Raw genomic sequence first — 26,602 nt, forward strand, 5'->3', positions numbered from 1 at the left:
GGGGGGGGGGGCTCTTATCGGTGTCTCGGCAGGATGCTGCCGCAGCCAGTTTTCCTTGACTGTCAATTAAAGAGGGGATCATTAACTTCAAGGGTATAAATGTTCTAACACTGGTATTACGTTGGAAAGCTAAGTCGCTGACAGATGTTCCAACTTTAATTCTCCACTTGTTTTTTTGTCCTTTAATTAATTTATGTATCACTATTCGGGTTTAAAATATTTTTTCTCCCTGTCTGCTCTTTGTTAGCCTGTAATCTCAGTTACCATGGTAGTCGCAAAGACGATTGGGCCTTGTCACTCGCCTGTGTTTTTTATGAGGTTCAATCGGCTAATGTATTCAATATCATCCAAACTGAAAGGTAAACAGTATCTAATGGTGCATGTGTTCCTGCACTGCCTCAATACAACCTGAAGTCACTGGGGGGGAGGAGAACGGTACGTCTGCGCCTAGTTCCCAGGCTTTTCAGGAGGACCCAACTATTTAGAATGGTGCTTGATAAAAACAAGAAGATCACATCCTGTATCTCTGTACATGTGCGGTTCTTTGGGAGGTAAAGGAAAGCAGTGTAATACTTTGGGGTTATCTTTTGGAGGCTTTTATGGCATTTTTGAAGCATGAGTACGACAGCTGTGGTTGAGATTTTCAGCCAATGCGCTGCAGTGGGATGTAGTGAAGGTATATTGTAGGTTGCTGCATGGAGGAAGAAAGAAAACTAGGGGATACGTTAAGGGAAATGGGAAAGAGAGAGGTGACAGAGACTGCTAATGGGCAAACTCTCTTTATCCACTGCCAGTGCCATCACCGGCACTACCCTGTTCTTTTATGACAGCTCTTTTCCTTTGTTCTCCACGTCGGCCCACTCACTGCTGGGGATTCATGACAAGTTTTCACGGGCTGATCAAACGCTGCGGTGACACCTGATTAGGATATAGCGCGTGTTTACAGTCGTGCATGGCGAGGACACCCCCAGCCCCCACCCCCGTTCTCAGACAACAACGGAGACTTCACCTTGACTAATTAAATTTGCACCTGCAATGCCAGCTGTGACAGCCACTGGAGGGCTACATTTATTTATGTCACTCCTTGCATACTTCCTGTGACGTTTAGGAGGCTGAGTTTGCACTAGCTCCTCTGTTGACTTGCACTGTGGTTTACTTCAATAGCCATCTTTATTGTGGCTGTATCTGCCCTGATGTTTGGTAAGGCGGGTTTGTCCTCCGTTTTGGAGGATAGGCGATTGTACCTGGAGCTGTGGCTAGTGGAGATGTGGGGGTGAAATGTGTAAAGTCATAAAATTTCAACGTATGCAAAGGTGTGAAATCCCTCTGACATATAATAATAATAATAATAATAAAAAAATACTTGCACATTTTGGCAGCATTATTTTAACATTAACAACTTCCAGATATATTTCTGTAAATTTAGATACCACGTTTAATCATGTGGCAAAACAAATATATGGCAGTGTCATGTAGTGTTTGCTGGCATTCTGTGATTTTTCTAATTTTAAAAAGACTGAGTGCTGCCTGGTAATTGAATCTGCTTTATCTCTTCTGTTCCTTATATCTCATTTTAAATGGTTTTTGGGCGGCTTGTTTAAAGTAATGTGATTTGTGTGTTCCTGGATGAAAAAATACTTATTTAGTCATGCAGCAGTGTGCATACATACCATATGTGTGCCTGTAGTGATGATCTGAGTGCGTGCGTGTTTATCTATCTAAATCAGTGTTGAGAGTGCAAAAGGCCACAGCTGAAGTGAGCAGAACATCAGTCACCCAGTAGCAGGAGACAGGAGGCTGATAATTTGTGGCTTTGCCCCCTCCTCTCTCCCTTTCTCTCTGTCTCTCTTTATTTCACCCCCCACAACTCTATTCTGCCTCCCCAGCCTCAAATTGACCAGGCTCGACTGCTGGTCATGCTGTATTACATGGGTTAGATGAAGTAATTATTTCTAGGCCACTGACTACAAGCAAGATTAATAGTTTTTGAAACGGCCATAATGGAGGGCTGACCTGCCATGACATAAGCATTATTTCAAGCTCACCTCCACTCTCATCCCTCTCACCTCTGGGCACCGGCAGAGTGTGATTTATACCTGGGCTAATGAGGGGAGGGAACCTTGGAGCCCGGAGCCAACGGCCTACTAGTCTAGTGTTAAGGCATGTTCCCCCAAATGTATGGGCAGTGTGGTCATCTGAGGAAGGGTGGTACAATGATTGGTTTTTCAACAAATTAAACCATGTGATTAAAATACACTTTTTGCATTCAATTATTTATTTTATTTTATTTTTTCATGAAACTTTAATAATTTGGGTTGTTCTCTGGAAAGCATTGGGCCTCATTGAGATCTTAATTAAAGAACAAATTATTTGCTATTGATGCTGAAGCCCTTTGACCTGTGATTAATTGGTGTGTCCCCCCCAACTCTTGATGATCAGCAGCCTGAAAGATCACAGAACCTGGAAAGTTGTCACTAGGTGGCAGTTGGACATCATATTATCAGATGCACTCTCCTCTTCCTTCCACCACCCTCTTCCTCCCTCCCCTCTGGGCTAAGTACACCTCAGATGTCAGGGTGTTTTATTTTTATTGGATGAGGGCAGTGTGTAATGCATTCACCTCCGTTCCAGCCAGCTGTTAAATGCCCCGGAACATGGTCTGTTCAGGCTCCGCCCCGTTAACCCCTCTGATTGCCTGTAATAATTAGCAGAAGTGAACAGTAACTATGACACCTAGTGAGGGTTTGGAACAGCTTGTGACTCCTTGATAGAATAGAATAGAATAGAATAGAATAGAATAGAATTCAACTTTATTGTCATTGCACATGTCACAGGTACAAGGCAACGAAATGCAGTTTGCATCCATCCAGAAGTGCTTTAGCCATGATATAGATATATTACAAATATATATTAGCAATAATATAGATATGTGAGTATATTACAGTATTATTACTATATTACTATTATGGTATGTTATAATGTACTATAATACACACGTGAAAAGGCTTCAGTGACTTGGGTCTGGCCCAGCGTGCCAACATCCCTTTCGACTTGGTGTGTGTGTCTTTTAAGCTTTAATATTAACCCTTAACTTTAAACACATGCATGCAGTGTGGCATCAGCAATTACATTTTCAAATGGCTGGGTTTGTAAACCTCCAGGATGTTAATCTGTCACTATTCAGGCTACTGGGAAGAGTGAAAAGAGGATTAAGCTATTCAATTCCTGGTAGAATATTTTCCTTTGTTCAGAATGAGTGAAAGAAAAATAAATAAAGAAATAAGGTGGTTTCTCAAGCAAGACAAGTGCTGTCTGCTACATTTCAGGATTTGGCTAATGCCATTATAGCAAACTTATCTGTCCCAGCATTCCAGGAAGACCGACAGACTGTTGTGTAAACAGCCACAAATGATATTCAGCCCATAATTTAATATTAATCTGATAATGCCAGTTTATCTGGGTCAGAAAGTACATTAGAAAGAATTAGACCTGTCCTAGATGTTCTGGTCACATCTGTTTAGAGGCATATGTTTTTCTAGTGGCTTAGATGGTTGTCAGGATTTAAGCTTGGGTCATGCGCCTAGCTTGTTAATAATACTGTAATAAAAAGATCTGGATTAACATATAGGTCACCGAATAATTATTAAGGTTATCCTAGTTTTGCTGCATATATATGATAGTGGAAAAATGTTTTTCAGTTTTTGTGTTGCATGTGAACATGGCATACAGCTAAGTTGGAATAATAATCTTGAGTTGTTTTTGTCAACCAACATACTGTATTAAATCTTATGGTTAGCATAAGGTTATAATATACCACATCATAATTGTCACAGCTGTCAACCGATCAGGCACAGCACCCCAGTCTTAGCCCCACGTTTACCCTTTACTTCCTGCCTCTTGGGTCTTATTGCACATCATCTTTATCCCAGATGAAGTACTAGACTCCGTAGTGTCAGGAGATGATCTAATATGGAACCAAAAGGACACAGAGCTGGGAAATCATCGTCATTTGAAGAGGTTGCTTGTCACAGGATGGGTTTGATCAGCCCGTGCTGCGGTACACAGAGCCGGGTCTTTGCACTGTCTAACAGTGGTACTGGATTAGAGACACAAGCCACTTCGACTGTGATCAGTCACTCACACATGAAGACACGCGGCAGGACTGAAATCCTCCTCGCACACTTCATCCAGATCATGTACAGGCTTCTTCATCAAGCCTACTGTATGGAAATCAGAAGCACTGCTGTTGACAGTGAGGGTACATGTCTGTTTTTGGAAAAATACATTTTTGGTGGCTTTATTTTACAACTAACGTCATCTACATTAATAAAGGTACTTCCGCAGAGAGGGAGCTACAACACCAGGTTGTGTTTGTCTATGCAGCTGCCTGACCTGCCTGAATCCTACTGATCTCTGACATGTTGAGGTGATGGTAGTGTGTGTGAAGAGTCTGGGTTTACACCCTTTAGACACTGTGTATTGCTAAGTGCTATTGAATTGTTTACTGTCACAAATCACAAACCTTTCAATGACCAGGTGCGTCCACCGTCCACCCACTCATCTGTCCATCAGCTGCTCCGCCCTGAGCGATGTGTTGGTCTGCTGGGCTCTGAGGACCGTAGCACTGGTCTTTGGAGCTGGGGATTTTAAACGCTCCACCTGATTATTGATTCTTCTGCCTCGCCGAGCCAGCCAAGCTTGAGAGAAATGTAGAGAAAGAAAGAAAGCAAGCTGCAAAGGGGAAGGGCAGTCTGGTGGCCTTGGTCCTTTGGTCTTCAGGTCTGTCCTTGACACTGCCTATGGGACAGGCCTGGAGGACACCTCTTGTCCTCACTGTAAGCCCCTACCAGCCCCTCCAGCTAACTGGGCCTCCCTGTGGGGCATGCTGCACTTTGCACAGCCATATTGACTTTTTGGAAGGGAAGGAAAAGTGTGGCTGGATGGTGAGAGTGTAAGAGGGAGGGAGGGGGAAATGGGAAAATCGAGGGAGCTTTCTAAAGCAGTGACTTCTCCTTGACTGCACCTCTAGACGCGACAACCCTGTTAGAACAACTCAGTGGCCCTGGTGCCCCGCTGAAAACTGCTAATCACAGTCTTTCAATCAATGCTCTCCTGCCTCTCTTCTCTTCCTCCCTCCATCCCTCTCCCTTCCTCATTTTCTCACTCTTTCCCCTGACTTTCCCTTGACTGAACTGGACCCAGCCTGAATACCGAGGGACTGTGTCTGCATTAAAACTGGCCATTCCACATGGAAAACAGCTGACCTCATGAAAGCATGTTGTAATTTGAAGGTGAAAACTAAAAAGCTTGCTCGATCGACATAATCTTAATGGAAACATTAAGGCCCAGCCACAAACCAACAATGAAGGCAAAAAGGCAAATGGCCCTCGCGTACCGGTGGAGCTAGCCAATTCATAGACATGGCACATGGTCTGTTTTGACTGTAAGGCTGCTAGTTAGAATCCTGGTGAGTGTTTAAAACTAAAAATGCCCTTGAACCAGACTTTTTTTTTAACCCTCAGTTACCCCAGTGGGAGAACAGAGAAACTGTTTTATTGTCTACCAGAAAACTTTAGATGTACTGAGCAGCTCCTCTGTGTAAAAATCTGTGGGTATGCGAGTGTGAAGCAGCTAGTATGTTTCTGATAAAGAGCATGCTCAGTCAATCTTTCCCGGACAAATAAAAAAAGGTTATGTAAGGCATGCATCGACAGATCTCTTAAATCCCCATCCTCTTTCTCTTCTTCCCTCTCCTCTCCTCTCCAGATCTGACACTTGCTAAAGGTCACAGAAACATCTTTTTCCCCCTTCGAGGTGTAGATAAGTGTGAAATAGATGTTGACACCACAGACACATTGAAAAGCACTTAAACAGAGTGGCTATGTGCCAACCTTTCTAAGTCTGGCTTTGTGCATTTGTAAATACTTTTGAATGATTGATCTCTGACACACGTGTACGCATACTCTCCACCTGAAAGAATTACACGTACCTTGGGATCTTTGGAAGAGTAACTTTAGGTAAGTATGTGAGTGTGAAAGTATACACATGGCTTGCACAGTTAGCCTAGAACAGGACTTTTGATGTTAAATTTTTATACCTAGTGTGTGTTGCTGTACCTTATCTCATACATGTGGCATTTTTCAAATGTGACTGGGTTCCAGTAGAGGTGGTCATATTGTGTGTGTGGTGTGTGTGTGTGTGGTGTGTGTGTGTGTGTGTGTGTAAGTGTGTAAGTGTGTACATCTAATTAATGACTGGCAGTGGTCCCCCACAGCTCTGGTAATGTGCTTAGATCAGTGTTATAAACAGGGCGTGAAAGGTCTGCCCAGCGCCAGCCTTTTAAATGACTGGCCTCTTGTTCAGGTAGATGGATGGAAATGTTCTAATATTAATGATCACGTCCCCTGCTGACCTGTCGCGAGGTGAAATGATCAACGCAGCCTTCAGCTTCCAACAGCAATTAATGGGCCAGAGCCGATCTGTCTGCCATTTGTCATCACTTACTCCACCTGTGCACCCCCGCCGAACACGTGCTAAACATGTCTGTCAATATATACAGAATGTTCACTTCACTGATTTGAAAAAATATGCAATAGTTAATGACATAGCATTTGTTCTCAGTTATTTCTGGACCATTATTTTTCTTCTCCTTAATTTGTTTCTAACCAGAAATGAGAAAACAAAACCAGAAAAACCCCCCCAAAAGAAGTCTGATGACTTCAGCATGTCTCAATCCTTTGTTGTGTATCACTGATTATGTTCTTAATAAGTTACTTTGAAGAGACTGTCTTGCATAAAACATGATTTGCAAACGTAAGCTAGACCCACATGTCAAACTGAATCTGTAAACGCATCTCAGGATAATACACGTTACCCAGTAAAATTTACATATTAACAAGAAAGTAGCTGAAAGTCTGTTTATTTGAGATATTTCTGGCAGCATCCTTCTTACTGACCTTTAACTCTCACAGTCCAATTCATATTCATAGGCCAGTCCTCAGCAGGAGTATGGACACAAGGGGTTACACATTACCAATGCCCTCGCTCTGAGGTCAGCTCCCACACATTCCAGTTACCCATTTACCAGTCTGCCCAGTTAGCCATCACATTAAGTCACCAAACTTCGAGCTGGTGTTCATAAAATAAATGAATACCACAAGTGGCTGTAAACAAAATGTCAGAATGGGGGGGATTTTTTTCCCCCCTGAATTTTGTTTTTATAGCATGCATGATGAAAACAAGAGATGAAAACAAGAGAGGTCATTTTTGTCGCTGTAACTGCTGATGGAGCTTCTTTTTTCATTAATGTATTTGCAGCATGGGCTTTTTTAGAATAGATATTGTCTTAAAAAGGCATAAAATAAACTTAAACTGAAATAATAAACTATAGCCAGAACCACAAAAATAGAAGCTCTGTGTTTATGCGTGTGTGCGCATCACCTCGAAAATTCTTACCTGTCAGCGACTCATTTTTTTGTGATGGCACCTAGGTGGCATGTTAGATTTAGTCACTATCACATATCTAAAGATGGTGTAGTCCCTGACCTGCACAGATCTTTGTTAAACAAACTGTGCTACAATTAGCCAAAAGGTCCTTTTTGATTGTATTCAACAGTTACAATTATCTGTATATTTGTACTTAAGCTTTGCCAATTCAAAGCTTTGCTAAAGACTTCTACAGCTTTTATATGCATCACACATGCAAACACAAATGTCTTGGTGGAGTAGGCACTCCCTGGCCTTCTCTGTGCCCTGTGTCGCTTCACACGAGCTCCCTACATTCTTCGATCCGGTGCCAAATGGATCTGGGCGGAAACGCCTTTCATGTACATGGGTAGGCTGTCTGTTTGAGTCTGACGTTTTATAGCCGACTTGTCAAAGTTGTTGATTCCCCATCACTTTTGCAGAAAGGGAACAGTTCTGAAATGGGTGTCTCACAAGTACCGGGAGAACACTGTCTAAACACAGTGCTCTATTATAGAGCTATCTCTCATCACGTCATCCTTGGGTTGCAGAAGGATTGCTTGAGATCCATGGTTTTCTGTTTTAATATTGAAATTCGTGCATTGATAGCAGTACTGCCCTCCTTTGGCTGGTATTAAAGAGTTTACATATGTTTTTACTGTGCCTGCACAGATTCTTTGTGGTACATGTATGCTAGGTTATCTGGTGATCTATACTGGCTCTACACATGAACGTTAGCCTGAATAGTTGACTGTTACGCTGTGTTAGCCCAGTGATAAACTGGCAACCTGACCTGGGTGAACCCTTCGTCTTGTCCTTTTATAGCTGAGATAGACACCAGCTCACTGTGACTGTAAATTTGATAAGTAGCTGAGAAAATAGATGAATGGATAGAGCCAAGAAGAATTTCTGTGAACATATCTCAAACAGGGGGACGCGTACTGGAACATTTTACTAAACACTGGTGCTTTTACATATCTGTAGTTTATGATGCATCAGCCAAATCTAGACAAGCCCAGTGGAACTCATCTGCCCTCTGTCAGCATTTGTAGATACAGTGCTTTCCAGTGGACCATCGGGGGCAGAAAAGAGGCTGGAGGTGTTTTTATCCTTGCAGCAGTGGAGTTATCTCACTATTTTGAGCTATTGATGCTAAGCGCTGGACATTAATCTACTCTGTGAAGATCGCTTTGAAGAAAGTGTCCGTTGAAGTGTCACAGATGGGAAATAAATGAAATTAATAAATATATGGTACACAGTTTGATATCTCTTATAGGCCAAGATCAAAGCAAACCAATTGAGTTCTATTCTACCTAATATGTTTTGCTGTGATAAACAGTCCGGCTGAGGGAATAATCCCATCAAGGAAGGGAGAGATTAAAAAAAGGAAAAAAAAAAAAATCAGATATATCACTCAGTACAGACGGTTGGCACGGCTACCGTGAAGCATCCGTGTTATTATGGAATTGGTAATCTCGTTTCTTGGGTCTGAGTGGAAACGCAGACCTTTTTTTCCCGTGATTTTCCTTCTTGAATCAGGTGCAGACACAGAAAAGGGAAGACAGACACAGCGGTTCTCTGATACTGTGAGAGTCCATCTGCTTCAGAGGGCTCTGGTAACTTCTTGTCTTTCGTTTTTTCTCTGGAATTTCTGAGTATCTTGATGTATTTGACACGTGTGTGACAGACCTGGTTATGTGTGATTGGGCTTGAGGCATGGTGCTCACTACCACAGCTACATGTTTTTCAGAAAAGGCCATGCGCTGTGTGTGTATAAGAGCCACTTTTGCACTTGTGTACACAATGGTGGTTTTGCACTATGAATGAAGCAAAGTGTAATGTATTACTTACATGCGCACATATAAAACAGACGGATGCCACTATATGGATGTGTACAGTAGAGTCTCACAGCAGCAGTCAAATAAATACACACACAGGTACACAGCGGCATCCGCACACAACAATAGCCCAGAGCCTCACCTTGATATCTTCAGTTTCTGTCATAAGTTAGAATTTGACACCAATGAATGTGTGTCAGGTTGTCAATTTCTTCCAGCAGCCTTTGAATGCAGTCTGGCCATGAATAGTGCATGTTGTTTTGTTTTTTACATTCCAACTGTCTGCAAGTCTGTTTTTGTTTGTTCCAGAATAACTTGGAAGGCCTGTACACTCATGCGCATCCTTTAAGAAAACTTTCAGCAGGTGTTGTGTTGTTTAGCCTTAGGTAAAGTTTCAGCCCTGAAGGTAAATTCACCAAACTGCGTTAGATCTGATGCCCTCCCATTTCTTCCACCTCTGTGATTGTGTTCTGTTTCCTCTCTGCTGTCTTTAATACGCATTCTTCTTCCACTTGACCTCCTTATGATCCATACTCTTTTTGAGTCTGGACATATATCGTTTTATAACTGCAGTTTATTGTTATGACTGGGACATTTTATTTAGCCCTAAAAGTCAGGGCAAGTTTCTGTTTTTTACGTCAGTACCTGTGTTGCTTGTGAAGTCTTTGGCATTAGTAGTGGGGAAGTAATGTGAGACTCGTGCTGTAAATGTCTCAGAAATATACACCTGGCTGGTTTTTCTTCAACAATTACAACTGCTTGATTGTTGATGCACAAGTCATTCATGCAGAGGTTTGAAAGATGTAAAAAAGACAATAGCATGATGGGTACATTTCAGCTTCCTGCTGCAGAGAAGCCATATAGAGACTCTGTGTGTGTGTTTGTACATGGATGCACCTGCGGGGAATGAATGATGATGTACTGTGCACGCATGCAGGTACACATACCTTCAAACAAGCGCATATGGAAGCAGAAGAAGAGGCAGGTTGGGGAGACTGTTGTGAAATTTATTTGGGTATATATTTTTTATACTAGTTGCCATTGGATTTACAGGTCAGAATGGAATGTGGCCCAATGAAAGGTACTTTGATCCATCCTCCGAGCTGACTGTTTTATTGGAGGAGCTCTGCATGGCGCAGGACATCTTTTATAAGGTTGTGAGGAACCCACCGGCAGCCTTCGCAAAATCATAAAAATGTGAGAAGTCAATGAAAATAACCGGTGACCGGTCATACCTCAGCCAGTTTTGAAAGGATCATTTGTTCAAATGCATTAATTAAAATGGGCTGCATAGCTTGTGGTTCGGTTTGAAGTGATCATGATTAGATTTTGGTTTCCTATTACCTTATACTGTATATCTAAATGATGGATTTATTAGATTTACTGATTTATAGTTTTATGTGTTTATCGCTTATTTTATTTGTGTAAACCTTTGTCCTCAAACGACGTGCAGACTGTCTCAGAAAAGCTGCATGCTGAGTATATTTGAAGGTTCAGGCCGCTTAGACATTAAATATAAAAATGACAGCAAAACAAAATGAGGCAACCATACTTGCAGCTACTTATCAGTCTGTTTTACTGTGTTGTCTTTTTACAGAGGCGGAGGCTACTGCAGGAGTTGGGAGACCAGAAGATCCCCTTTCTGGCACCCTCAGATCGAGGTTTTCAGCAGCTGGTAAGACCTACTTCTAGATACTGTTAATGATATTTAGACCTTAACTTTAACAGGACTGCAAAAACATGTCTTCTAACTGCTGCTCTCAAAGTTATTTTTTTTCCTCAGACAAACATGCTTGAAATATAATTCTATTTTTATGTCGTATGTTTCTGCATGTCATGGTCAGCATGTTATGACAACACTGAATTGTGTTTCCTAGTGGGACACCAGTTACTCTGGTCTCGTGCTAAGGAAATCATGCTCACTGCCTGCTGAGCTCCATAGCCGGGTGCAGGCAGCTCTGCTCACCCTCAGAAGGAAGGGATGCCTCCTGAAGGATCTGGTTCGTGTTCGTGACCGAGATGTGTTCACCGCTGTGTCACGTGCCCTGCTGGGCGAACCGGGCCATACATATCGCTATCTGGACACACGGCTCTTTGCCATCCCCTGGCACAGTGAGGACATAGATGTCAAAGGACAAAACTGTTGTGACCCAGATCTGAGAGCTGCCTGCAAGGCATTGTGGGAACTTAACACCTTTTTCTGCACTGATGTGTCTCAGCTGAAAGAAGGAGACAGGCTAACACAATGGGCGAAGGGAGAGGCAGAAGCCAAACAAGGTGAAGAGGGGGACACAGAGTCTAAACACAGTGAAGACTCTAAAAATAGTGAAGGAGGGGACTCGGAGTCCAGGCAGAGTGAGGAGGGGGACACAGAATCCAAGCACAGCGAAGAGTGGGACATTGAGTCAAAACACAGTGAGGAAGGCTGCTCTGGGTCTAAACAGGAAGGGGAGTGGGAGACTGAGTTCAAACACAGCACCGAGGAGGGAGAGTCTTCCCAAGTAAAGCCAGGTGAAACCAGTTTTTCAGCAGCTTCAGAGCATGCTGAAGGAAAATGTCCTGACTGGGGAGTGAAGGCCAGTGGTGGCACAGAGACTGAACCTGTGGGACTAAAGGCCCAGGAGAAACCTGTGGCCGAACTAAAGCACAGCCTATCAGATTACCACATTCAGGACAGAGAGGAGCACGGGAGTGGCCAGGGCTGTTCTCAACCTAGTCCTCCACAGGTATGCAGCGGTCCAGTAAAGTTCAATGTCACCTTACTCAATTACATGGACCCAGCCGCAATGAGCCAACTCAAAGAGGAGCCGTACTATGGCATGGGGAAAATGGCAGTAGGGTGGCACCACGATGAGAACCTGATCACTCATTCGCCAGTGGCTGTTTACAGCTATAGCTGTCATGATGACAAAGGTAAGGATCAAAGTTAAAATGGTATTTGTCATAACTGTGCTCAGTGGCTTAAACTGCAGTTCAGATTTATAAAATTAACACTTCAGAGGCTTTTACTTAATACTTCAAAACTCTTATCCAAAGTTATCACGATAATCTTTCACATTTTTGGCTTAAAATTAAGATTCCTTTTTCTCTTTCACTTCAATATCCATCTCATTACTTTATCTCAGTTGCTTTATGGTGGATCAGATGCAGCTAACCTTGTGTGTTATGGCCCTACAGCAGCACTGTAGCAGCTGTAGACATGGCCTCTGGTGAAGCAACCATCAGATCCATCTATGCGATAGTGTCAGAGCATTATCAAATGTCATCACCAGTTCACTGCTGACAGCCTTATCACCGACAGTGCGTCGGGAGATCACAGACGTTTGGATCCGAGCTCTTAAACGCATGCTCAATAGCTTAGTCAAACAAACAAGGCTTATCACATGTGCTGCATCTCATCTAAATCATTTCCTCAAGAAATGATCGATGTGCAATTATCTGATATGGAATAATGAGCCCTGCTTTGATAAGTGATAAGTGTTTCCTAGACTGTACTGTATGAATACGATGTCTCCTAATTATGGAATCCAAACCCTTTCAAGAGCTGATAGCGTTTGCTGGTGGAGTTGAAGGCAAATCTCATTGAAAAAAGAACTTTGCTTTCTAGTGTATGAATAAAAAAACAAACAAAAAAAACCCATGGAAGGCAATAGTGAGTATTACTCCATATTTTATGTTTTTATAAGTACTTGTTTTCAGTTTTAAAATAGTTTTTTGTACATAATACAGTAAAATGCAAAATCCTTATTTTTTATCATATGGATCACATTAATGACTGATGTCTTTATTCATCTCACTTTTTAGAAACCCAACAAACCAGAAGAGTGCTTTTTAGCATAAATTATAAGTAGTGCAGTCAGTCATTAGATCACTACTTGCACTCTCTAAATAGTGGAATGAGAGCAAACTGTGTTTTCCTGTTGCAGATGGAGCTAAAGGTACAGCTGTAGTCCAGCAAAAAAAACAAAAACGTACTGTTGAAGGTGGGAGCTTTGCAGTTTTAAGAGCCTTTGTCTCGGTCTTAAAACTGTAATTTTAAAGTATCACGCAGGTGCACTGCTAACTTCTCCCACCACACAGCTGGGCTTTCTTCATTGTTGTTTCTTAACCAGAAACACATGCTCAAGAGGTTGGTTTTAATGATATTTTTTTGGGCCATTTCAATTTTGACCTTGCGAACACAAGCTTGAAACACTGTGGCGCAACACCTTTCTGTGCTTGGCAGCTGTCTTTCTAGTTTCAAGTGACCCCCACATCTCCAGACTTAGAACTGAAAGGCTGATCATAGCTCTACAGATGTATTTTTAAGTGGATGGCTCTGAGAACTCCCAGAACCGGTGGATTAAAAAGGTACCTATTCCAGAGAAGACAGAAACGCGGCACATTAGGCAGCTTAGATGTACAGATATAAAACATTTTGCATGACGCATTCATTTGAGATGTCTTTTCTCACTTCAACTGCCTTTTTTTTTGCTTGGACTAAAGAAATGTAGAGTTGGTCTTTTTATACCTGCACAGATCCAAAGGAATCTGCTACAATTGAGTGTTTTCCGGCACAGTGGATGATCTTCCACCATTCCTAAGGCCTTGGGGAGAGCTGTCATTAGCTGGCTCTCAGAGCACAATGGCTGGAAATTAAGTTACTATTTATCCGTGCTGAGCAAAGGAAAAGGCAGCTGTGGGGCAGAGAGGCCCAGAAAGAGTTTAGTATTGATTTTGCTGAAGGGTGTTGGCCAGCCAAGCCAAATCTTGTTTTCTTAGTATGCCATGTAAGAGTGGAAGGAGAGAGAGGGACAGGGGAGGCGCTTGCAGCGAATAGGTTCAGAAACAGGAATATCATAGGATACATACTGTCCAATAACACACTCACACACTCACTAAACAACATCAGGGGCTTTTATCCAACTATTTCCTCTTGCACAGCATAATGATAGCATAAAGATCCTGTGCTAACAGCCAATATGACCACAGCAACACGTATCATCTTTGCCTGGCTGCTAAGTGATTCTTACTTTCTGTAGACAAAGGCTTACATCTTACATCCATTGTTTGGGTGGTATTGATTTAATCATTGCACTCTTTTTTTTTTAATGTGTTAAGCCTTTCTTTAATTTAATTTCATTTAATTTTATTTTCTGGCTACATCATTGGTGATAGATGGCCACTGCTGTAGTATGCTATAGCAGTTTTTCACTGCATTACCCAGATATACAGGCAAAGATGTGACAAAAGTGTTATATATTTTTTAAACGGCTTCATAACAAACATGTAATTCCATAAATATTTAAGAGATTTAAATTTAAGGATGCTGCAGTTTTACAATCACTTAAGTCACACTGGGTTAAACTGTCAACCCAAAGCCCCAAATGTGAATATAAATGCAAAATGCAAATGTTACAGTGTGCTGGGCTCTGTTTGACTGACAGGTGAGAGCAGTGAGGGAAGCAGCAGTGATAAGGCCTGCTGGAGGATTGGGCTCAAGGTAGCCTGGGACATCCACACACCTGGCCTGATGCTGCCGCTGGAGTCTGGAGACTGCTATTACATGAGAGGTACAGACGTTTGTACATAAACGCACTCGGAGCTACACACATGCACATGTAAACATGTTGCTCGCACAGCTTAACCGCATTCGCCACTATGTCTGACTTTGGAGGGAGGAACACTTTCATTACCCCATGTTTTAGTGTTACTTGTCCCCAATGACCCATGCCAGCAGGATGCACTTCACTCTCACTTTCATGCTCAGTCCTTTTCTTCTAATTCTCTCTGCAGGAAAAACAGAGCTGAGACATGCGTGTTCATGCGTGTGTATGTGCAGAGAGGTTACTTGGCTTGAAAAGCGAGCTTTAAGGTTCCATGAAATTGTGTGCATTAGAGAGGTTAAGAAACCCAAATGTTATTTTTTGAAGTCCTGTGACCCATTCCTGACTATGTCTCTATGGGGAGAACAGACAGCAAGCCACAGGGGTGTAAATCATAGCTTAATGCTTTTGGCTGCAGCAGACACCTCCACCCTCCTCTTTTTGGTCCCACGGGTCTTTCCAAGCTTTCTCATATTTTCTGAGCGCAAGGACATTTATCCACATCACAACAGAGCTTGTGTTCAGCTGGACAAGAAGTTAGCGGCCCTTATAAAATGGCGGATTTATTATTTTATAGAGGCACTTTGCTTTCTTAAGTATATAAAGGTACAGTTTTAAGGTGGTCCTTATTTCATCTGCATGATGTATTACCGTACTTTGTGTATTTTAAATAAGTGACTAATTCATGTAGTTTGGAACTAAGAGTAGAGAAAATAAATATTTTAACTGATATACATCAGAACATACTTGACTACAACACTATGGTCAACATTTACATCAAATACAGTAAATACAGGTATTTAGACGCTGTCATTCACTCTTTTCTATATTTTTTGTAATACTTCACCAAATGTCTGGAGAGACTTTCTTTTTTAATTGAAAGATTACCATCTCTTTACACCCGCAGAACAAGGTGGTATAAATAACTTACTTATGTACTGCAGATATGTCACAAATCAGATTTACAACTAATTACAAACGAAGTAAAGCAGCTCTTACTTTTATGTTTTTTTTTTTTTTTTTTAAAACAGCGTGCTTTGATAATAATATTGTTGTTCGTAAGCCTTTAGGCCTCCAATTTTACAATTCTATAGTGGGGGTAAAAAAGGAAAAAGAAAAAGCACTGTAAAATATTTTCTCCAAACTGGTCAAGGCAGATGGCATTCCTCCCTGAGTCTGAGTTTGCTTCCTATTAAAAGCGAGTTTTTTTTTCTTCTTCTCACTTTCACAAATACTTGCTCTAAGGGCGATGACAACTGTTGTGGATTGCTTTTATATAAATAAAATAAAAATCTAGTTTTTACTCTATCTGCCCCTTCACATCTTTCTAAAACAACTGTTTCTAAAACAGGTGTTTTATAAACTAGTTATTCATAGTGTCAGTGGTAAAGTGTAGTAACTGTTTGCCACTACCTTGATAATAGCAAGGTGTTTTCTATAGCTGCACGCACATGTGTACCACATGTGTCTGATTTTCCAGTTTAAAGTTGAATCAGATTACCTGTCTACTGTATCAATGTAATTTTAGAACATCGTCAGTCTTTTCAAATGGACCACTAAAAAGTAAGCAATAGGAAGGTTTTAATGAATTCCTGACATTGACTCTTTGAAGATGCTATGTTTTCATCTGAGAGCAACGATGTCTGTACCTAATATTCAGTCTGACAGGGCTTGAAGCCGACCTCTTTTAGCTGGATAAGATTTACAATAGAACAGTCAGTTTCAGGCCAGCTATGATAATAGAGTGATGGGCTGTTGTGCAGACCATTCTAATGGGACTTGACTGTCGCGGATCAGTGGGGATTTATGCTCCACTTGGTGAGTACGCCCTTGAGAGGCCAACTGCTGCACGACGATAGCAGCTCACAGAGTCCTCGGCAGTCTGTGGCTTTGTCGGCCTACCTGATTTAAATGCTTGGCACAATGCACAAACACAGCCATATGGAGAAAAAAACCCAAACAAACTTAAAATTATTTCGTTCTTCAATAGAAAAGATTTGTTTTATATACAGTACACAATTTTGTGTCCTAAAATACTCATAGAAGTTTTCCTGCACAACATTATTTTTACATACTAAAATCCTAAAACTGAACCAATCGCGAGACAAACAAGTCTTGTAAGACATGCAACACACACACAAACTATATATTTTGTCACTGAATCTTAAGTTTTTCATGATTTTTTTCTTTTTGGGTGGCAACCGACACGTACGAATAAAAAACTGGATGTTTCACCTCACCATGTCAAGCCCACTCGTGTACACACAGGCAGAGTGGCCAGTGTTAAACCAAGTGTTAAGATATATTGTACCAGTGTTTTGGTGACATACACCGTATGATAAGTAGTTTTGTGGTATTAAAAGAAAACTACAATGGTGTATAACCACAGACACCGTAATGTATTTTCAGCACCATTTGTCGGCGGCTGGCCCCTTTGAACTGCTAATGTCTGAGCTGCTGGAGGCAAATTGAATCACCATCATTTCCACCCAAATGGAATTTCAGTGGTTAAAAAAGAACAATGCAAGTCTTGACACCGGGCCTGTTCAATAATCTGATTTCCAGCTCCCAATGCACAGGGGGACTGGAGAAAAGACTTGACCCAATATATTTAAAAGCCTGCTTCCTGGAAAAGGAGGACAAGTGGCAGCAGGCACAGGGGTTGAAAGAAAGATAAATATTTATTACAGTTATTGAGTTTGCCTCTACTCCCTCCTGATCCCACTGACGCATCAGACGCGCCAAGAAAAGAGCAGATTGATGGAGATAATTTGTTATTGGATATAAACAGTTTTAAAGACGCAGAGTAATTCTGCCCAGAGACCTAATCCTTCACAATCTCATCAGGGTGAAGAAAACACCGGCAAGTTGTTTTGTTTGTCACCATCTTTTTTTTTTCTCCCACCAAACAATAATATCTTCCTCCCAAAGCATTTGGCTGTTTGACTTTCAAATCACAGGCATTAGCCGGTGTACTCTTGCTCAAGGCGGGTGTAAATATGCACATGTGCTGTGAATGACAGCTCTGTCATGGCTAAATTAATTATTGTTATGAGGCAAATAATGGCAGAGCTGAGAAACATCTATACACACAAAGAAACACATGGAGGGATACACAAGAAACAGCAGTAAGGCCTCTTTGTAAAGCTTGTGTGATATTGGACAAATGTTTGTTGGTATGGCTCTTCCATCTTGACAGATTGAGCTCGATCTGGTTTTGTTTGGTAATTAAAATTATACTACAATGCTGCTCACTCTATTTGATTCGTCGGTACTGGACCAAGCGCAATCTGTCTGAGAGTATAGGATGATGTAGTTGTCATGTTTCTTCACTCTCCTTCTTTCCTGTGTTTTCTGTCATAATCTTTTCCTTTTATGCTCCTTTCTACTCTTTATTTTAATTATTAAAAATCACAACATCAGTATGGGATGAACATTCAGTTCTGGTGTGAGCTCTTGTTTACTCTTCGCTGCTCTTTTGATAACTCTCATTGGTAATGTCGTTGTGTTTTGATAGTTTTCTCTTAACTGTATTTACCAGATGACCTGAACAGTACCCACCAGCACTGTGTCCTAGCTGGAGACACTGCACGCTTCAGCTCCACACACAGAGTGGCTGAGGTGAGAAGTCAGACAACAGATTAAACTCTGTTCTGAATCGCTTCGTAAAATGCTGTATGGTCTACCGACAGCCTCCTTTGGAATTAATAAGGAATGCTGCTATGCTGTTTTATTGAAAGACTCTGTAAAAAGTTAATAAGTAAATAATATTCAACATTGTATGCTGAAGAACTTTGTTGTCCTCTTACGACCCTTTTACTGAGAAATAAAACAGAAAAACGAACGGTCTTTCTCTGCAGGGTATGGCGATGTAAGTAAAGCCACTGCAGTATATCCAAATATACTACAAAATGTTTTAAAAAAAATCATCAGACTGCTAAGGAAAAATGTGCCTTCCCTGGTTGGTTAGTGAGTGGTTGCTAGTAGTTACTAGTTGAAATTGGTCTCAAAGATGCGATGCTGCACCAAAAACCTTTATGCAATTCTTTGTTGTTTGCTGCAGTCCTGATTGGGGTGGAAACTTGGAAAAGTAGAAGGCAAAACAGAAAACACAGATTGTTTACTGCAATTAAAACATTTCAAGTAGATCAAATTTACTTTGAAAGCAAATGGTCTTCGGTACAACACCGTCTTTGAAACAGCCAGCAACCTTCTGTTACAGCCACAGTAGTGAAAACGGTGAATGTGGCGTGATAGGAATTATAGTTACAGTATTCAGTGAAGTTGCAGGTTTTTTTGCCATTTAAGTGTTTGCTTCAAAGACAGGGACCAGGTCTGTGATCGCTTGCAATAAGTTACCATCTTCCAGGCAACTTTTGTGTGTCATGACTGATAAATTGGCAATACTCCGTCTGCTATCAGTCTGTCATCACTTTGCGAGTGAATGGGTTCACGTTACATGCAATCTGTTTGTGATAGCAAGGCGATTAACTGTGATTAAAACTGTGGCAAAAATAACAAATCTCTTACTGTCTGTTTCAAATCTGTCTACATGTGCAGAAATTAACATTAAAGAGAAATTCACAAGAACTACTTACAGTCCAGCCAAAGCCTTTTTAAACAGAAATTCTTCTGCAAATAGTGATGCAGTCGTGCAGGATGAGGTGGTGAACATACATAAAATAATGTTAATTTCCTCTGATTCCACAGAGATGTTAGGCTAGTATGTTAGCATGTTAAACCACCTGCCTGACATTGTGTAGGTCCTACCCGTGCTGTCAAAGCACCTATTGCCCATTAGAGAACCAACATCTAGGAAACAGGTTTTCCTTGGCCCAGGATGCCCATAGGATATCCTTTGGGTTTTATAGGTTGGGGTCATGGAATGTGCATGTTCCAGCAAAGCCCATGGACTTACTTGTATTAGGATGTGATCAGTTTTTAGGTCATACGAATGCCTTGGGTTCTTACTGATGTTTCTCAAGTTGTTGAGCAATCCAGCTAGGGCAAATTGTCAAGCTGGGGGAGGCTGCATGCCATTAGAAAATGCCCTTGGCATTGGGATGTGTACTTGTTCTGCAACTCTCTGTAGGTGCTTCATTTAGAAGCAGTGTCCTTATGAATTTTCCCAACAGAACAGAACATTGCAAATAGTTTACCTGTTCTGTCTGTGGTTTTAATATTAGCAAGTAGACAGCTTATTAGTTGGGTAGTTTGACCAGTATATGCATATTTTCTAGGCATGCACCTAGGTTAAATGTATTAAATTTCTCACAAGCACTGCAGTTACGCTCTGTTTGTAACACAGTCTGTGTTGTTCCGATCAGTGTTCCAGTGGAACCCTGACCTACATCCAGTCACGTTGCCAGGAGGCCCTGTCCAACCTGCACACTGACCCCGACACAGGATCCCATAGGCTTGTGGCTCTGCTGCCGGCAACGCTACAGGACTGTGAGGAGATTCACAATGAGGTGGGGAGACGGTGGTGTGTGTTCACATGAATGTGCATATGTATGTACACGTGTGTCTGTGATATGTGTGTTATGCACATTGGACCATTCTTTGATTTTATTTGCGTTTTTTACATGTAGTTTTACTAGCATTGTTAAGCTAGCGTAGATGAGCTGTATGCACCACATCTGAATCAGTTTTATAAATCTGACTTCACTTTTAGGGCCTTCTGAGACTACTTAATGTGAATATGTGCCAAGAGTTTAGACAATAGGATTCCAGTCTTAAGTTTTAAAGACTATTCCTTTACTTTTTTTAAGAGTTCATGGCCCTCCTAGCACAATCTGAATTGTTCCATCTGGTCACAAAAAACAATTAAGAACCATCTGCAAATATGACAGGATTTTTCAAGACAGTATCACAGAAAGTATTGTGGAAATACAATGAAACCATTATCCATGATTAATAACAGTTTGCTTATTTATTTATTTTGCTTTTGCATTGTATAGACTTGTGCACCTGTGGATAGAGTCTGGTGAACATACATTTAATGAAGCCCTTTGGTTGACCTTGTGTTCTTTGATGGGACAATCACCCTACGTAACTTTACGGTATCAGTGTGTTATATCTTTCCATGTCAGTCTCCCAATGAGCCAAATGATGTCAAAAACATGACAACAAAAACGACAAAACACATTCCAACAAAAACTCCTAAAATCTGAAATGAAAAGCAAATATGACAAAGAGGAAAATCGTGTGCTTTAAACCTTTTTTAAACATTTTAATCCTGGTGGATTCTGGTTGATTCTATTTTATCTGCATTATGAGACTTGTGTACCATACTGGAAGTAATCTGATAGCAGGTTAAACATCTGTACATGGCAGGATGGACGCTTGCCAGCTTACCACCTTCTACGTACCTTGTTGTCTCTGCTCAGGGAAATGGTTGCAATATGAAATCCAGGTTGTTTTCATTTGTCCTGGCCTGTGATGGATTGTACAGCAATAGCCTCTCCATATGTTTTTCTAAAAGATGGAGTCAGGCCCCTCTCCACTCCTTAACCCCTTTTTATACAGAACAATGAGTGATGCTGGCTTGGGATATGGAGGGATAGAGGGAGGTCAAAAAAGAGGAACACGAGTGGCTGTCTGCAGAGCCACCAGCATACTGTGTTCACTTGCTGCAGGCCAGCAGTTAATATATCACTTCACCTCTCCCTCTTTACACCCTTTGGCCCAAAGTTCACATCCAAGCTGACACTAGCACCCAGACCCCTTAGCAGGATACCATGACAGATGAGTCTGACGTAAGGTTGTTTAAAGGTTGTAGACAATATTAATTATTCAGCACAGCCAAACAATAGCGCTGTCTGGTTTGGGAGAACTGCTGTGCTAGTTGAGTTAGCAACTGCTAGTTTCTTGCTTGTGGCACAGGATTACTAAACATTGGTTTATTCAGGAAAACAGCGCACAATTTATAAAAGAGCAGGTGTGTGTGTGTGTGTGTGTGTGTGTGTGTGTGAGTATTTAAGTAAGGAGGGGTACTCTCGGGGGCTCAAGCCTACCCTACCTGGCATTCTCAATGATCGATGTGGCCATTTGTTTGGAGTTGCCCACGAGAGCAGAACACCCACTTAAATGATGTATTGTTGGTGGAGTTATTTATGATCGCGGCCCAGTTTGGCTCTTGGTGGGTGCATATTGCGCAGGTCGTGTTTGACATGGGCGACTGAGGAGTGAACAAGCCTGAGACACGCAGGCAGCCTGACCTGAGCTGTGCCTTATGGGCCTTTCCTTAAAAAGTGCTAAACAGCAAGCTAGCACTGGCTGACATTCCAGGGATATTGTGCAATGTGGTGCAAGGAGGTGGAGGTTGACATTTGTCACAGGGTGTGGGCCCGGTTTGACGAAGATGAAGTGGAGCATCTGCCATCGCTGTCAGCATTTGGGGGTCAGTCGGGATGGCTAATTGAAGTAAAAATTGAATGGAGACAGAGATGGAAATAAAGAAAAATTTCCCACCTGTGTGTTTGGTCCCTCTCACTGTCTCCTTTTAATCTCACCTCCTGTTTTAGGTGGCGGAGGTAGGCTAACACAGCATCACCGCACCTTCCCCATGTGCAGGTTTGGCTTTGAAATGCTAATCCCAGACGCAAATGTCTTGTCTCATTTAAAGCCACTGTGTCACTTCCCAGGTGGGTGTGTGACAGAGTGCCGCGAGGGACCCCCTCTAATGATGCCAGTTCCCCCACAGTAAATATTGATGGGGGGTGGGGAGGTTCCCACAAGCTTTGGCAGAAAGTGAACTGTACGGAAGTAGTTGTGTGTGACCTTCTGATGTTCTGTTTTCATGGCCAAAATGTCTCCACAGGCTGCTTCAGTTTTGGCTTTGCTTTGAAACACCTTTCTTAAAAGGTCTTACAATGAGAATGTCAAAGTAATCTTATTAATAAGTACTCAAATTATTTTTTTGTAACAGATCAGTTTATTGTGGTTTGTACTTTTTATCTCTGCTGTTATTTTTACTTGCATTACCTTTACTGCTTGTTAACATTGTTTCTAATTATTCATCGTATTGGTTGATTTAATGGGTTATTTAATTTCTCTGTGCTTTGGTTTTATTAAAAAAATACTACATTGATAAAATAAATCTATCCATAAAAGGCAACATTTTTGACCATTTCTGAATTTTGCAATGCCATGATTTAGGCTTTAGATTTTGTTTTATTTTTTGAGTATATCATTTATTCGTTTAAAACCCTGCTTTCAAAATATTTGGGACGGTGTGTAAAATGTCAATTAATAGAATCGTTTGTTAATTTAAGCCCCGTACTTAACTGAAAATTTACAAAGGTTTCAAACTGAATTTCTATGATCAATTGTATTACGATTTACCAGCTTGGACAAATCGTCTCTTTCAGGCCTTCAAGTTGTACAAAAATGCTGCGACGAGACGATTAACATGAACAGATTTTAGGATTCGAAGATGACTATTTCTTTAATCTTTAGTCTGAGAGGAAAGAAGTGACAAACACTATCTTGAAGATAGAATGTTATGAGAAAAAGCCTCTATAATTTATGAGTAGTCATTTTAGAAAACCTGACCATTCCTAAGTTGTTTTTTTTTTCTACCTGTAGGGTGAAAGTAAAACATATATAGCAATCTGTGTGTTATAACCTAGATTGTGTGCGACTACTCTGGCAAATGTGTGATGAGTGTAAATTGCGTTCCTAGTTGCTCACCGGTAACCAGGCTTATATGTGAGGAGATCAGGAAAGGTAAACAGAGGACGGCAGAGTGGGATCGATCACACTCTCATCAGTTCTCACCTCAGGGCCCAGCCCAGAAATTGATTGGACCCGCTCAGGGACTACCGTGAAGGTGTGGAAAAAAAAATGTACCTCATTAAATCGGGGGGAAAAAAGGGGCTACTTGGCTTTAACTCCAGAGTTGCCATGGTGGGAGGCCGGTCAACTAATGTGCAGCTAATGTGTAGTTGGTGTGTCCATCACCTGGACAGATGACAGCGACTGCCTCAGGGGAGTCACTAACTCCCCTCTCACTCCCCCACGCCATCTCATAGAAAAACTAGGCCTAACAACCACTCTCTCTTTCGCACACACTTTCGATCTGTCTACCTGAATAGGTGGCATTTAGTCATAGTTCCCTACTTGGTAACTCTCAGCTGGGTAGCTAGCCTCCAAATGCCACATAGCCAGCACTCCTCAGTAGCTTTAGATGGCGTGCTTTGTGGCTTCCACTGGCCTGCGCAGCAGGGGACTGGCTGCCATGTCAGCTCAAAGTGGAGACACAGGTTGGTTTCTTCTCACTAAAGGACAGGCAGACAATCAGAGAGATAGAAGGATGGACAGACTGTGTGAAAAGGACGTCCGATATTGGCTCGTGTGGCTTTGTTGTGTGTTTGAGCTGTAGTGATCGAAGGGGAGTGGATTTGGATTGTGTTGAAGGGACCATAAAGGATGACATTTCTTTGAAGGGTGGGTTGTATGGAGTGACTGAGAGGCTGCTGAGCAGTGCCACTGGCTGTGTATTCTCCCTGACATGCCCCAGTCCTTGCATGTCATCCCCACTGTGATCAGAGCCTTTTTCCAGGACAGAATCCTCTCAAGTTGTTTGTGTAAATAATTTTTGCCCTTTGTTTTTGGGCGACTGTATGGAAGATGTCTTGCCTCATTTTGCAGAGCAGTAACCACTAAAAAATTGCAGTTGCAGGCCTGTTCAAACTTTTGAACAAGCTAGAGAGAAAGTTACAGTGGATGTCGCTCAAAATAAAACTCAAACTGAAGATGGGTCTCCGTGACTTTTTAGTCAGTGCAGCGTAGTTATATATATGAACGTAATTTGTCAAAGTTGGATGACAATTTTGGATCACCCAAATTATAGTTTTATTTCATGGGAGCGCTCAGCTGGAATAAATGTGTTTTAAACTGTTTCGATGACTGTTCATAGCTGTAAAAGAGCTCTGCTTGCCTAATGCTCTGTTAGAAGAACAATAAACAAACTACTTTTCAGAAAAGGAACAATGGCTCTCGTCGTGCTATTTTATATGCGTTTCCATTGTATGAAACTACGTTTTGTGTTGTACAGTTGTCTACGTCAACATGAAATGGAGCGTGCATTGTTTTCAGTGGATGATGCTTTGTAGAATGTTTTGGGGGAGGGAAGCTCAGCGTCTCACATTTACGTTGGTGGCAGTTGGGGCAATCTTTGACATTCACATTTACGTTGGCGATTGTATACGCATTAACAAAGACGCTCACGCATTTATGCAGACAGATACTTGCAAGGGCACAAATGCACTGATGCGCATACAGTTCAGGTACGAACACACAAACACGGAAAGACACACTTGGAAATAGAAAGGCTACACCTGGCTACGTGAAGCATCCGTGCGAGGATTAAATCAGCACTTCAAAAGAGCAGGAAACAAAAACACTCCCAATGGAGGAGAGGGGAGCGGCTTGGCAGTAAAGACTGTCATCTCCAGACGGAGCAGGAGAGGAGGGGATGGAGGGAAGAGAATGAGGAAAGGAAGGAGAGGGCGGAGTTTTCAGGTGTGCTCAATGGAAGGTGTGTGGGTGTGTGTGTGTGTGAGCAGACATACAGTAGGCTTGTTTGTGTCTAAATTGTTTTGAGGGTGTGATTGTACTTAAAGACATGACCAATGTTTGTACTATTTGTGGTAGGATGTTTTTTTTATCTACGTGTCAAAAATGAGTGAACGTGCTTTGAAACTATTTCGTGACAAACAGAATGTGCAACAATTCAAAGATGGAATTAGCAAGTATGATTTCAAGGGAATGTGTCATTTTCTTCCAGTGCAAAATCATGTCCAATTTATTTTCTTACAAGGGACTAAGAATTTATTTTTGTATTTGTAAAAGCATTCATATAATTTCACACTCTGACAAGTAAATGTATCTAAACAGAAAAGTCAGTGTTCTACTTAGAGATGTACTTAGTGAAAAGAACAGGGAAAGGAATGCATATATAATCTATGTAAATATCAGATGAAAGTTGTCTCTCTGAACAACGTTTTTGTTTTACGTGTATTTGTGTGTGAAGGTGGAGTTTGAGTGGCTGCGGCAGTACTGGTTTCAGGGCCAGCGTTACGCTCGGTTCTGCAGCTGGTGGACCAGACCGATGGAGCAGCTGGAGAAGGACTGGAAGCTCATGGAGACCATGGTGAGACTGCTCGGACACACTGCTAGTCACATGACAGCTTTGCTCTCTGGTTTCCCGACTTTTACTGCATTTGGCATCGACTCATTGTCACACAGATTACTTACTAAGACTTTGATGGTTAAATAAAATCTATCTAAATTTAAGTTTGTAGGCTGTTTACCATAAAATCTTTTTGTGCGAGTTTAGATTTCTAGGTTTTACACTCATAATATTTCTTTTCTGGGACATAGATGAAAACAGTTAGTAGGTTTAGTTTAAGTATTTTCCTTATATTAAAAATATGTTATAATGTATATTAAAACACTACTACTATTGCTTTATAGGTAAAGCAATAGTAGTAGTAGGAATATTCCTATATTCCTCAAAATATAGGAATACATAAAAATGAGAGCATTTATCCAAAATATGAAGAGTTTCTTTGCTAGTGTAGTAAGGCTGTCACACAAAATAAGTCTTTCAACTAAATGCTCAACACGCCTCTACTTGTGCTTCTTACACAAACTACACAAGTGATCTGCTGTCCAATAATACCCCTCACCAGAGAGGGTGTGTTTAAA

The 26,602-nt window shown here is 41.5% G+C and overlaps 1 protein-coding gene across 1 annotated transcript in view; it reads left to right on the top strand.

Moving 5' to 3' along the window:
- fto (FTO alpha-ketoglutarate dependent dioxygenase) overlaps nucleotides 1-26,602 on the top strand; it is a 113,573-nt gene that overhangs the window by 9,714 nt on the left and 77,257 nt on the right. Inside the window, exons 2-7 of the mRNA XM_005727650.2 lie at nucleotides 10,900-10,977; nucleotides 11,180-12,215; nucleotides 14,729-14,854; nucleotides 18,429-18,508; nucleotides 20,215-20,358; nucleotides 25,926-26,045. Of these exons, the coding sequence (XP_005727707.1) occupies nucleotides 10,900-10,977; nucleotides 11,180-12,215; nucleotides 14,729-14,854; nucleotides 18,429-18,508; nucleotides 20,215-20,358; nucleotides 25,926-26,045 (1,584 nt within the window). The remainder of the gene's footprint in view (nucleotides 1-10,899; nucleotides 10,978-11,179; nucleotides 12,216-14,728; nucleotides 14,855-18,428; nucleotides 18,509-20,214; nucleotides 20,359-25,925; nucleotides 26,046-26,602) is intronic.

This window comes from Pundamilia nyererei, unplaced genomic scaffold (assembly GCF_000239375.1).
Source record: "Pundamilia nyererei isolate P.nyererei 1_Seehausen unplaced genomic scaffold, PunNye1.0 scaffold00025, whole genome shotgun sequence".
Taxonomy (NCBI): domain Eukaryota; kingdom Metazoa; phylum Chordata; class Actinopteri; order Cichliformes; family Cichlidae; genus Pundamilia; species Pundamilia nyererei.